Genomic DNA, 13,568 nt, shown 5'->3' with positions numbered 1-13,568 from the left:
ATAATTATTTTTTTTGTATTTTTCTCCACCATTTGCTCAGCAAATTTGCATCAATAAATTCAAAAATATGATTTAATACAGTGTATGTCTTAGTGATACAGATGACACTTCTTTATGTGACGTCCTAAAGAAGTGCCTTATAATTTAACAAAGGGAATGTTTTCTAAGAGCAGCATCTGTGTTTGCGGTGCTATGATTCACACAGCCATCACCGGTACCTAAAAAAAAAAAAAAAAAAAGCAATCGCTCTTATCGTCACTTTTACTGTCATCACTGCTGCACCACAAATGATGGGGATCAAACTTCAGCCGCTGCGACACTCACCTGTAGTGTCTCGTGTCTCGGATGGCTCGCTCGCTGCCCAGACGGTCGCTCTCCTGCAGATTAAAGGCATGCTCCCTGTACGGGTCGTCCCCCGGTTTGAGCTGCTTGGCGGCCAGGTAAGCCTTCTCGTCGAATCCGCCCAGCAGCTGGCTCTGCTGCTCGTCTCGGGGCGGCTGAGTCACCTGCACAGGAGGCAAAACGGAGTCCATGAGCGCACAAACGATGGAGAGCAGAGGCAGTACTCCTACAGCTGTTCATAGTTTGCTACAACCGCAAGCCACGGTGTATTTTTTGGGGGATTATGTGTGATAAACCAGCACACGTTGGTGAAAAACTGCAAAGAGGAAGGACACACATCTACAGTTTTTAGAAATAAAAATATGAAAAGTGTGGCACGCATTTGTTCAGTTCAACCGACTGCCTTCAAATGGAACTAGAGTCCATAGACTAGTGACTAAACTCAGTATGAGCTAAGGCTGTAAACGTTAACGCATGCGACTAATCTGAAAAGTGTAAGGCGTTAATATTCCATCCATTTTCTTTACACCCTTGTCCCTTAGTGGGGTCGGGAGGGTTGCTGGTGCCCATCTCCAGCTAACGTTTCGGGCGAGAGGCAGGGCAGGTCGCCAGTCTGTCGCAGGGCAACACAGAGACACACAGGACAAACAACCATGCGCACACACACACACACACACACACACACACACCTACACACACACACACACACACACACACAGGGACAATTTGGAGAAGCCAATTAACCTGACAGTCATGTTTTTGGACTGTGGGAGGAAACCGGAGTACCCAGAGAAAACCCACCATGCACAGGGAGAACATGCAAACTCCATGCAGAAAGACCAGGGCTGGGAATCGAACCCAGAACCTTCTTACTGCAAGGCAACAGCTCAACCAACTGCGCCACTGTGCAGTCCTGGCGTTAATATTACATAATTCAAATAATTTTGGCCTAAAAGCTTCTCTCAACCGGAAGGTTACCTCCTTCACAGCAGCATGTCATGAATTCGACACATGAAGAGCGACAGCAGACAGCAACAAAAGGTTCAACAACAAAAGGAGCTAATTTCACAGTAAGAAAAACAACCTGGGTTTGGTCCAAACTTTCATCAAAGTAGCATTAGCTTAAACATTTTTTTGAAAACATTCATTTTTACATTTTAGGCTCACTACGTTAAGCGTAGTGATTAATCGTGATTAATCACTACACTAGAATGTGATTAATGTGATTACATTTTAAATTAATTGACAGCAGTAGTAAAAACACAACTCAAGTATGAAACCTGAAGAATCAATCAGAGAAGCAACCTAGAGAATCTGGAAGAGCTGCAGAGATTCATAGCTCAGGTGGAAAATTTAATCGATACTATCGATTAATCACATTTTCTGTTTCAAAAATGTAAACAATTTTAAATCTTTGAAACATCCAAAAGAGTGGGTGTTTCCCACTCTTGATTTTGAATAGTTCAGAGTGCTTTCATTGCATCCAGCGTCTACCATCTTGTTTTACAGCTTCAATTTAAAAAAAAAAAAGGGTGATTGAAATAAAGCCAACTTTTGAAAATCTGTCATTTGAAATTTCTTTGTAAGAAAAGAAAGCAGGAAAAAAGATGAACGATTAAAATTGAAACTTGGATTTGGTGTGAACATTCTGGAAGGAAACTTGCTTGGGGCTTTTTTCAGCAAACCGGTCCCAGTACCTGACTGGTGTTAATGGTTGCTATAAGCTCCAGTTCTTTGTGCTTCTGAGAACTGGGAGCAGCTGAGCCAATAGGAAAGAGCCTCATCAGACGCAGCCAATCGAAACTGCGTTCATGATCCTGCATTTAGTTTTGTTTCTGATGGATTAAAAAACAACAACAAAAAAACAGAAACAGTGATAAAAACTGGACTGGAATCAGAATAACAGATTTTCCCTCACTGTCTCTGCTCTTCCTGCAGTTTATTTTGATGTCACCCATCCTGGAGGGCGAATAAAACAAAGAAAAAGAAAAGAAAAAGCGTCAACAGCGCTGTCCCTCAGCGTCAGAACTTTTCTCATCAAAACGTGTTTGTCGTTTCTCCTGGGTGACTTTGCTGAAGTTCTCCCAGGAAGTGAGGACAAACGCAGCCTCTTGGCAAACTCCTGGCACATTTGCAGCTATGATTATTTATGCGCACCGTCTCCATGTGAGATGCCAACAAATAAATCTATCCGGTTGACTTTTAATTCATTATGAATACCATCATCAGCCAAAAATGTAAATGTTAGCCTCCCATTAGGGCAGCCGTGTCGATTCTAACCAGGCAGAACAACCTAAGCCCCCGTCAGATCAGAATACAATCCATAAATCCTTGATAATAAATGGATTTTCCCCCTCAAGGAGTTTTACCAGCTGATGGATCCTTAAAGGAAGACGAGAGACGCCCTCGTCAAAGAGGTTCAGATGCATGACGGACACGCAGAGGGATCCAGACTGCTACTTCAGTTCGACTGGAGGGGGTTAAGAAAAGCTCCTGAACAGGCTGAGGTGAGACTGACCTCATTTCCAGCCTCCCCAGGGAAGCGGTGTGACCCCAAAAGAGCAAGAAAAATAAAAAAGACTGAGCTGGGGGCAAGTGAACAGTTGACAGTGACATTATTAGACTTGTAGGTTGCTAGAAATTAATGTTATATAAATGATTAGCTGCACCGATTGCAGTATTCTGTACAATCACCGATATCTAAAAAACCTGACTTGGCAATTCTGATTTAGGCTGACATCGATTTTTTAAATAATCGACGGTGGCTGCGTTTCCACTACGGATGTGCACAAATCTCTGTCGATATTCTTCTAACGTCTAAAAAACACAATTTTGTAATTGTGATGTTTCCATTAAATAAGAAATGAGATTAAAATCACACATAAATACATTTGTTCACGTGATAAGTTATTAAAAATCATGGCAGCGATGGACGTAATCATGAAACGTATTGGTAATTCAGCCATGGCGCTAGCATCATCGTCCATCAGCCAATCAGAGGACACAGCGTTTTAGTCAGGCGTTGGAACGACAAGCCCCGCCTACATTTTGTGAAAATTGTAGTCGGTGATTTTACAGAAGAATTATGGATTCAACATGTTGGAATTACCAGCTGCACTCTGTCCGACAGAATCAAAAACAAACAGTCATCCTGCTAACACTTCCTGTCTTCTTCTTTGTGGTTTCCGCCTGTAGTAACATCCAGCTGTTTATCACGTGACTCGTGTGATGTGACAAAAGTGTTTCGATAACGTTTGAGAAAACACCTGACAAACTTTTAAGTAAAAATTTTTAGTTTTTTCTTTTTTTTTTCAAAATTAGCCTGTTTCCATAAAACTAATTTATATTCGTAGTTACTGTTAATAGAAACTCAGCTGCTGTCGGGTGTTAAACTGTCACAAAACAACTTACATTTTTCAATCTTATTCTGTTGAAAAACTCTAAACAATACGACTGAAGCAATACAAACCTGTTTTAACCAAACATGAGGTAGTGCTCTCAAATATAAATAAATAGTTTAGAGCTTTGCTATACCAATTAACTAAGCTAAACAAAAAAAAATCAGCTCCTTTAGTCCTCATTTTAACTTTTTTTTTTTCACGCCTCTCTAACGGTGTAGCAAAAGGACGAGTGGTAGATTCACATCTAAGTAACGGCGAATAACAGTCTCCCAAAATTAAAAAAAAAATCGAAGCCGATGCATCAGCCGGCTAATCAATCAGCGCACCAATAGTTTTTAACAAATACTTACATGAGCCTAAGTAACTTTAACAGTAACAGTTGTAATACTATTTTCCATTTGCCCATTTAACAATTGTAAAAAAGTTTATTTCCCAACTGTGCTGAGGTGCTGAGGTGGTACAKTTGACGTCTTAATTCATGCCCATTATTGTAACCAATGGACAGATTAAATGAAATCACCTGCTGACGTCAGCATGGTTTGGTAACATCGAGTAAACTCTGGGGCTTTTATTGCTTGTGCATTTGGGTCTTGTCGTCTGCAGCGGGACTTATAATCACATCTAACGATGAAATAATCCAATTATTGTTTTATTGCATTAGGGCAGCCAAATGAGGCTGGAACTGGAGCAGCTGCAGACTTTTATTTGTCCTTTTTTTTAAATAATTTTTGCTGCCACGCTTTAGGACTTCATGCAGTCCAGTGAACATATTGTCAGAACATTCTGTTGAGTGAGAAAGTGAGAAGGACGTCCATGTGCTGCTTTCTGTTCAGCCCACATATATATACAATCGACTCTTCTGGTGAAACTGTAGCTGTTTTCCACTTGTACTGGAAAGTCGGGAAAATCTACGCCGAATKAAGTCAGATTTAATTTTTCCCACAAAACAAAACCTGAAGATGTAACATGTCTGTCATTAACATAAATCAACAAAAACTGGAGAGAAAAAAAATGCACAGGTCAGAATTTGTGGTTAACTGCACTTTTTTTTTTTTTGGCAAATTAAAGCCATCTTTAATGACTATAACATGATAGAAAAAAAGTTCTCCAGCCTTTGTGTTGATTTATTCATCATTTATATCCATCCATCCATTTTCTAACACCCTTTTCCCTTGGTGAGGTCGGGAGGGTTGCTGGTGCCCATCTCCAGCTAACGTTCCGGGCGAGAGGCAGGGTTCACCCTGGACAGGTTGCCAGTCTGTCACAGGGCAACACAGAGACAGACAACCGCACACACACACACACACACACACACACACACACACACACACACAGGGACAATTTAGACAGACCAATTAACCTGACAGTCATGTTTTTTGACTGTGGGAGGAAACTGGAGTACCCGGAGAAAATCCACCATGCACAGGGAGAACATGCAAACTCCATGTAGAAAGACCGGGGCCGGGAATCGAACCCAGAACCTTCTTGCTGCAAGGCAACAGCTCTACCAACGGCGCCACTGTGCAACCCATCATTTATATTGATACAGTAATTGTTCATATTAGGTGCATCGAGACTTTGTGTTGCCGTGAAACAGAGGCTTAGTGATGTTAAAACAAAACACAAAGTAGCTATACACTTTTAGCAAATTTTAAATTAATCCCAAAACGTTACTCTGTATAATTCACAGAAATAAGCCTCGTTTCTCAATATTCATATTCAATCCACACAACCCCGTTCCTCGTTGACGTTCCAAAACAAAGCGACGCAACCTCTGAGCATAATTTGTTCGCTGTTGTTGATCAGAAATTTGCCGTGGTTTAGGAATGTTCTGTTTTCCATTTTTATCTTCATACAATCAACAAAACATTTAATCAATCTATATATTTAAATCATTGCATATAAAGAGGGGTTTTTTTTGCAGTTAGATTTCTGTATTAATAATGAAAATGCTCTAATCTCACATATGACTAAGTGTAACTTTATATTATTTTTGAAGGTTTTGAATCTGTTTATTTGTGTTCTGATCATGAAAACACCCTCAAAGCAGAAAGAGATTGACACACGTGGAAGGTACAGCAACCTCCAAGTTGGGTGAGAATAAACACTAAACTTCCCTAAAGTAGGCACCAGCGTTCATGTTGAGTTCAAATTTTGACCTGGTCGTAAAAAAGCCATCCAAATGCAGGTGTAGATTGATGCATGGTCAATGAAACATCACCACAAGGACGAAACAGACGCCTGCTTGGCATAAAATGTTGTCTAAACAGGTGCAAATCGGCACATAGTTGGTACGAATTGATGCATGGTCCGTTTAAAACGTCTCCGAAGTGGGAGAGAATCGGCGCACGGCCGATACAAAGCTTCCCCAAGGCAGGTAACAAAGCGAACCACGGCTGGAAATACCCGACCAAGCCAGGAGCGAACTGAGGCGGTGACGGTAAGAAATGGCCTGAGGTGGGTACGAAAGGATACGTCTTTGGCAAAAAGGATTCCCAAAGCAGGCAAGAATTGATGAATGTTGTGGAAGAAGAGGAATTTGTCCAAGGACACAATGGCAGTACGGAACAAACCGATGCACGGCGAGTACAAAATGTCCCCAAAGAGGGTAAAAAATGAAGCACGGCCGGTTGGAAACATCGCAAAGGGGGGTACGAGCTGAGTCTGTAAAAAATCTGTACCGACACCAACCTGCACCAACCTTGAATTGTCACATGGTTGTTGCAGAACATTCTGAATGGCAATTAGCACATGGTGGATAAGGAACATCGCATGGACACAAGGTAAGCAGAAAACATTGACAGACAGTATTATGTGGTTTCCAGCCACTTAGTATCATTTTATAGCACAATCAAATAATTATGTCACCTTCAGTTGTTATAAAATTGCTGCATATATCAAACGTGGCTTAAAGGAAACATGATTTTGCGATCAATGACTTTAAATTGGGCCTCTGTCTCTTTAAGAAGGCAGAGTTTCAAAAAGAAACTCCCCCTTCACCACATCATCACCCCAACATTCCTCCATCAAACGTTCACAAAGGTTCATTGAAGCGCTCCACTGAGAAGTAGCTCCTATAATGAGCTCAGCAGATGCTCAGCTCCATCAGGTGTTTGCTAATTGCTGCTGGCTAGTCTGAAGGAGCCGAGTGAGGGGGAGTTGAAGGAGAGGAGCGTTTTGTAACACGAAAGCTCGGCTTGAAAACTGCAGCTGTGAGTGCACAAGTGTGCACCAAGTGTTTTACAAAGCTGAATGGTTGCCATGGGAGATTAAAGGATTTCCCAAATATACATGAAAGAATCAAAACAATGTTTCTGATTAGGAAATAACATAAATACATGATGTAAAGCTAAAAATACGTTGATTTTACATAATACTGCCCCTACAAAATGTCCAACAATGTATGACCTGATGTTTGTTCCTTTCAAGAACTGGAAAGGCAAAAGTATATATATATTTTTTTAAATATCCGTTTTTTTCAGCTGTTCAGATAGAAAGAGAAATTGTAAAAACGATCACCTGTTAATCTGTTCATAGATGCTCTTTAAACCAGAACCTGAACAAACATGTTTCACTACCAAAGCTAATCACAGAAGCTAGTGATATGAAGCATGTATTATTCAAACATTTTCTCTCTTTCTTTATCTGCCTTAAAAAAAACAGTTCTAAAACTGAAAGCAGATGACAGAAAAAAAAAGAAAAAAGAAACGGTAGCAGTTTTGAGGCTCAGTGTCGTGAATTAAGGATGAGCTTTGTCTGGAAGATGAGCAGATTTCTCCTACAGGCCGAGTTCAGACACTCGGAGGATTCCAGATAGTCCATCAGATTATCTCGTTACGGTGGGTTTAGTTTTCATTTTTCATATCTATGCCAGACGGGAGGACACTGAAAATATTCAGACTGTATTCTTTATCTTTTAATTAGTTTCAAGTTGTATTCTACTAACGTTTGTGAAAACAATTAGGAGATAATTCTGTCTCAGGTTACTTATAAAACTGAATTGACATTACATTGTTCCCTTACAGCCAACTTAATGCTAATTTTCTGCTATAGTCAGAAAATTTACATCCGAGTTTTATCACAGTGTTTTGTGGGATTATTGCAATAACAACGAGAGCGATGATAAAAAACTATTTACTTTTCTTTAGCTAACTGTATGACTGTGATTTCAGCCCCACAAACACAAATACTGCTCTTGAAAAACATTCCCAAATGTGACGATGGGCTTCTGCAGGTCACCAGTCACGTAAAATAAAGTGAGATTTGTATTTTCAAAATGTAAACTGTAGCTGCACTTAATCATATTTTCACATTTATTGATGCTTTCTTGGAACAAACTGAGAAACGAACAAAAATAACAATAACGTCAACACGGACAGATCCTGAGTTTTAGAATCGCTGTTAACTGGAGTTTATCGTGACAACAATAAATTGAAATTGTCATAAGATAAATGTTAAACTATATGATAAATGCCCACCCCTAGTTTAGGCTTTCTGTTAATAAATGGTTGCCCTTTGATTGATTTGACTTATTGATCAGTCCAGGGAATGAACGGCTTTTCGCCCGATGACCACTGGAGATGGGAACCGGTTCCTGAATCACGCTACAAGGATGAGCGGCTACAGACAACGGATGCATGGAGTTTTCTAATGGCAGAATTAAACTATGAAAATTCCAAGAAATCCTTCATGATTGGACCGAGGCTCTGCTGTTAGCCCAGTCTGCTCTGTGTTCAAAATGCCGCAAATTATATTGTTTTCAACTTGAGGTGCACAATTCCTTACATTTGATTCATTCGGCCAACACTTACACGTTAACCTGGTATTATCCACAAATCTTACTGCAACTCCACAAAGGTCTGAAAATCAGCCGCTGTCCAGGTCACGTCTCCACATGTGACCAGTCGTCACCCCACCGTTGCCAACGTAGCTAATTTGTTGCTGTGTTTAGCGACTTTTCAGAAAAACAAATCGATATTGGCCAAAGTCGGAATCAGCAGGCCAGGTTTTTTAAAACTCAATGATTGCACCATTTTTAGAGTGCAGCTGAAACGCATACAGACTGATTCTGTATAAATCCTTCAAAAAACCCAGAAAAGTCAATTAGTTAGTTTTTTTTTAGTTCTCCTTAATAAGATCAGAAAACCACGTCATTACAATTATGTACATTGTGCTGGTCTATTAGGTAAGGTACGGTAATTTTATTTATATATCACATTTTCAATAACAAGAGAGTTCAAAGTGAGTTACAATGAGTTAAAGGAAATACAAACAAAGCAACAAACCCAAAAGAAAACAAAAAAGTAAAACTACATATTGGTTCCTCATGTTTAATAGGAATAAGTCCATGTAAACTAGTAGTGGTTTCTCTGGATTAGCAGATGTTGGTTCCCCATGCTTGGTAAGATCAGAGAGGTATAAATCTAAACGTTGGTTTCAGTCGTTCTGGCTCGAGTTGTAGATTTCTAAATGTTGGTTTTCCATGTTTGATTCTATAAAGTAGACGGTACTTTTTCCAAGTTTGCTCTAGATTTGTAAACTAACAGGAGTTTCTCCAGGTCTCGCTCTGATATTAGACGTATAAAACTACATGTTGGTCTAAAGTAATAACTGCTCCACAGTTTATAAAAGTAGCTAAATGTTGATGTGAGGTTACTGGGATTTGAGGTCGTATTACATCAAATCCCAGTAAAACACACAAAATTTTGCCTTTTTCTTTTTTGCGATGTGAAAAATGTGCAGAGGATTAATGTCCACTGCAGTGCAATGCAGCTCTACTTGTCCTTTCTTCCCCTCTCTCACTCTCTTCAGCATGTTCATTAGCTGCGTTCGTTACAGGTAATGATATCATTTTGTGAAAGCTGGTTCCGCTTTCCTCCCCCACTTTCCTCGTAATTTCCCCAACGCCGTGCTTCAGTTTACAGTAACACGTTGCATGTGAACTTCCTCTGATTAAATTTTGCAGCATTCCCCGTAATAATCGGCCTTGCTGACCTGCACATCTGTCGCCTGGTTGTTAACGCCGGGCACGTCGCAAGCGTCCGACCTCGGCTCGCCTTCGGCCCTCGGGCCTCAGACGATGTCGCCGCTGCCAAATGCCTCATGTGTCTCAGTAAGGCTCAGGTTCCTCAGGTTTCAATCTAATATTCCACACGCATTCCTGAGGCCGCTGGGTTATATACAGTAGTTACACTGATACGTTAAGCAAAAAGTTGTGTTATTTTTCCAGTTGGCATGTGACTGTGTAAAAATTTAACGACAGAACTGGGTTAAATGTGTTGTTAACGAAGTCTGAGCCGGGATTAACTACATGTTTCATTATTGTGATGCTTATGAAACCTGAAGAGTTTATGTGAGGGCAAAGTTGCCCTCATACAAAACTGGAGTAAGTTTTTATTTCTTTTGACAGTATCAGGTGTTTTTTGTTTCAGGATGTTTTTACCTGCTTTGAGCGTAAAAAAAAAAAAAAAAGACGTTATTTTGCCTGTTGTTTTTTGCAAAATGGCTCAATCAGATCGAATGTCGACCATCAGTGAACATCAATTTTCAAGTCTTGCGTTGATCTCTGAGTTGACTTTAGTTCTGGGCCATTCCAACACACAAATATGCATTAATTAAACCCAGAACATGGCAGTTCTGACATTATTTTTAGGGTTCTTTTTACGGGTTTCGCCATATTTTGCTCCAACCATCTTGATCAGAGAGCCGTCCCACAGCCTGACGCTGCCACCRCCCCGTCTCACCGTGGGGGACAGCGTGTGTGTTTAGAGTTCTGCTTATTGGCTAAAATTATCTCATGTWACCAAATCACTTCTTCTACATGTTCCTGATACTGTRTTTAAAAAAAAGACTTAAGTGATTAAATGAAAAATCTGCAGAATGTGCCCATTTTTATCCGATCAATTGTCAGGATAATCGATCGAATAGTTGATTACTGTAAAAAATTGTTAGTTGCAGGTAGGGATGGGTAATTAATCAGTAATATATATATATACTGCGATAGACATCAATATTAATAGAAAATGCAATGGATGGATGGATGGATGGATGGATGGATGGATGGATGGATGGATGGATGGATGGATGGATGGATGGATGTTCGATAATTTCACTGAACTTCAACCCAAAACCGCACAGCATTCTGGGAGATATAGGCAGAGGAAATGCTTTGGGTGGCATCAAGTAACTCRTTTATTCTTTGGTTACCTGGCAACAACATGAAGAGTAACTTGTGCAGCAGCARTTTCATGTTTCRCCATCATGCCTCATGACGGCTTAAAAATATATTTTTTTAAAAACAGCGCAGAGTGAAAACTGTGGGTAAAAGGAAAGTAAAGGTCACCAGTTTGACAGAATTTCAGATATTTCAAACAAAAAACGAATCGATAATGATCGGTATCGACTGATACGAAACACTTATCRTGACACGTTGCTGCCCTACTTTTGTCCTATAGAATGCGATACATAAGAAAACATGAAAAATGTTTTCCAYTTTTGAAAGGCGCTACCGGGACCACCAACGTGCAGAGAGAGGAAGAGAGAGAGGAAGATGGAAGCGTCAATTTAAAAATCCACAAACAAAACCAGGAATCAATTATGACAGAGCCACCCAGCAGGCCTCCGCTCTGCCCCAGAGAGCAGGCCAGAGCTGGCAGCAGGCAGGCATCAGGTCAGATTACCAAAACAAACAGCAGCGACGTCTCAGTCTGGTGACAGGCCAACGACCCCRCTCACAGGAAAAACAGCAATTACAAAAGAGGGAGCTTCACTTTCAGGTCAAAGAACGATCTGATAAGAACYGATACCTGACTGCCAGAGTACGGCACGAGCCCCGGAAAATCCGCTGGAGGGACGAGGGGAATTGCTTTGTGCATCCTCMGACTCGCCACGGCAACCTTGGCTCACGTATTCAAACTGAGGCAAAAAAGCAAACCKGAGCAGACGGGGAAGGGGACACGGAGGAACTCTGTGTGTACCTAAACCATGTTTGTATTTATAAATCTGAATGATGGGCGAGATAAACAGGCGGATATTTTATTACAAGATTACTCTGAGTTTCTTGTTGCAGCTCTAAATGCATGCTTGTATCTCTTTACGCCGAATGCAACAGAGTGCCTGCTAGACCACACAGTCTAATGTGAGCTGACAGAACCTCAGAGTCCAGGGAGAGTCTGTGGCTGCAAACAGGAGGCTGCTGAGCCRCCTGGACACCAGCATTTCAACACAGAGAGGCTCTAACCTCACTGTTTATGACAAACTATCGTTAGCTAGTTGGGTCTTCGTCAACCAGCTAATGACCTGAAGTCTGTTGCATTTATTTCTAGAGGACCTGTTTGAACACCTTCTTCTCACCTTTGACCCCGCCTTCAAATAATTTCTCATGCCAACAGTGTAGGACTGAAACGATGAATCGTGATTAATCGATTATTTAAAGAATTGCCGATTAGTCGTTAACTGGGTAATATAGACTCAAAAAGCAGTAATAAAGGCAAAACTGTACAAAAATAAAAATACATGAATTTTGCATCAGAAGCAAAAAAAAGTATTTGTCTGTAAATATGTTCTACGCCCAGAACTCCTCAAGTAGCTTTGGTTTAGCTTTGATTGGTTCAAATTCTGTAAARTAAAGTAAAATAAAATAAAARAYTGATCATATGAAGCACCTTTTGCTGTTTAATTAAAWAAATTGTATTTTTATATTTTAAAATAGGAACTGAATAATTTCTTCATTAGTCTAATTTTCTTATATAAACAAATGAACTGAGTTATTTGTTAGTTTGATGTATTTCTAATATTGCATAAAATAAGCTTAAGTGGTTGAAAGAAAATGCAAAATGGGGCGATTTTTCAATTCGATTAATCGTCGAAATGATCGATTAATAAAATATTCGTTAGTTCCAGCCCTAATAATGACTCCGATTTTATACAATAACCTCCAGACATCCTGTTCTTGGTTTCTGGGGGGTGTTTAGTGTCCCACCATGATCATTAGTGGGCCCCATCTGTGCGCTCCGCAKAAAACTTTCTGGAGGTGTCTGGGGAAAGTTCCCAGGGCGATTTGTTTAGAAGCCATTTGCTCGTGACGCATTGGGCTTAGGAGCGAGGTTCTTGGGGCAGCGGGTCCCCGGGGCTCCTCCGCAGCGCTCCGCGGCYGGCGAACAAGCGGGAGAGAAACCGCAGAAAGCGCCGGGCAGCCTCTGGAACAAAGACATGTCTGCACAGGAGGAGGACGCCGTTCCTGCTCCACATACACGCCAGCCGAGCTGAGCATTATTCCTGCTGAGAGCCGCACCATCAGTCCAAGTTTCACACACACACACACACATGCACATCAACATGCAGCACACACTCCCCTGCAGCCCGTCGCCTCCAGCCACAGCGCCGTTCCTTATCGTCTTATTACACGCACCCCTCCTCCCCTCCTGTCTCTGAGCCGCGTTCACTCACAATCAGCGGGATGGTCCTGTCGTCCCGGTGGATCTCCAGCCGACCGGGGACCAGCTTCTGCCCGTGGCCCCTGCCGCGAGCCTGCGACGCGGACGACGACGGCGTCGACGCGGGCTTGCTGTCCTGCCACAGGTAATAAAACGTGCCGAGGATCCAGGCGACGGTCAGTATGGCGATGGCGTTGGCCCGTATCCTGCGCATGGTGAGCCCATAAGGAGGGCACCGGAGGCGAGCCCGCGGCTGGTTCAGGTCCGCCTGGCAGAAGGTGCAGCCCGCCGCCTCCGCCGGTGATGGGTTGAACCTGCAGAGGAGACGCGCAGCCTCTGCCTCTGTCGCTCCTGTCTGCCGGAGACGCTGCCTCTCTGCTGGGATTTGCGC

General features: G+C 41.6%; 1 protein-coding gene across 1 annotated transcript in view; it reads right to left on the bottom strand.

Moving 5' to 3' along the window:
* Positions 1–13,562, bottom strand: part of galnt16 (UDP-N-acetyl-alpha-D-galactosamine:polypeptide N-acetylgalactosaminyltransferase 16) — a 49,946-nt gene extending 36,384 nt beyond the window's left edge. The window contains exons 1-2 of the mRNA XM_008398867.2: positions 13,191–13,562; positions 325–506 (exon numbers count right to left, since the gene is read on the bottom strand). Of these exons, the coding sequence (XP_008397089.1) occupies positions 325–506; positions 13,191–13,391 (383 nt within the window). The 5' untranslated portion in view covers positions 13,392–13,562. The remainder of the gene's footprint in view (positions 1–324; positions 507–13,190) is intronic.
* Positions 13,563–13,568: the final 6 nt, after the last annotated feature.

The sequence above is a fragment of the Poecilia reticulata genome, linkage group LG22, assembly GCF_000633615.1.
Source record: "Poecilia reticulata strain Guanapo linkage group LG22, Guppy_female_1.0+MT, whole genome shotgun sequence".
Classification (NCBI taxonomy): Eukaryota; Metazoa; Chordata; class Actinopteri; order Cyprinodontiformes; family Poeciliidae; genus Poecilia; species Poecilia reticulata.
The sequence above is the reverse complement of the archived record's forward strand: the minus strand, read 5'-3'. Positions and strand labels throughout refer to the sequence as shown.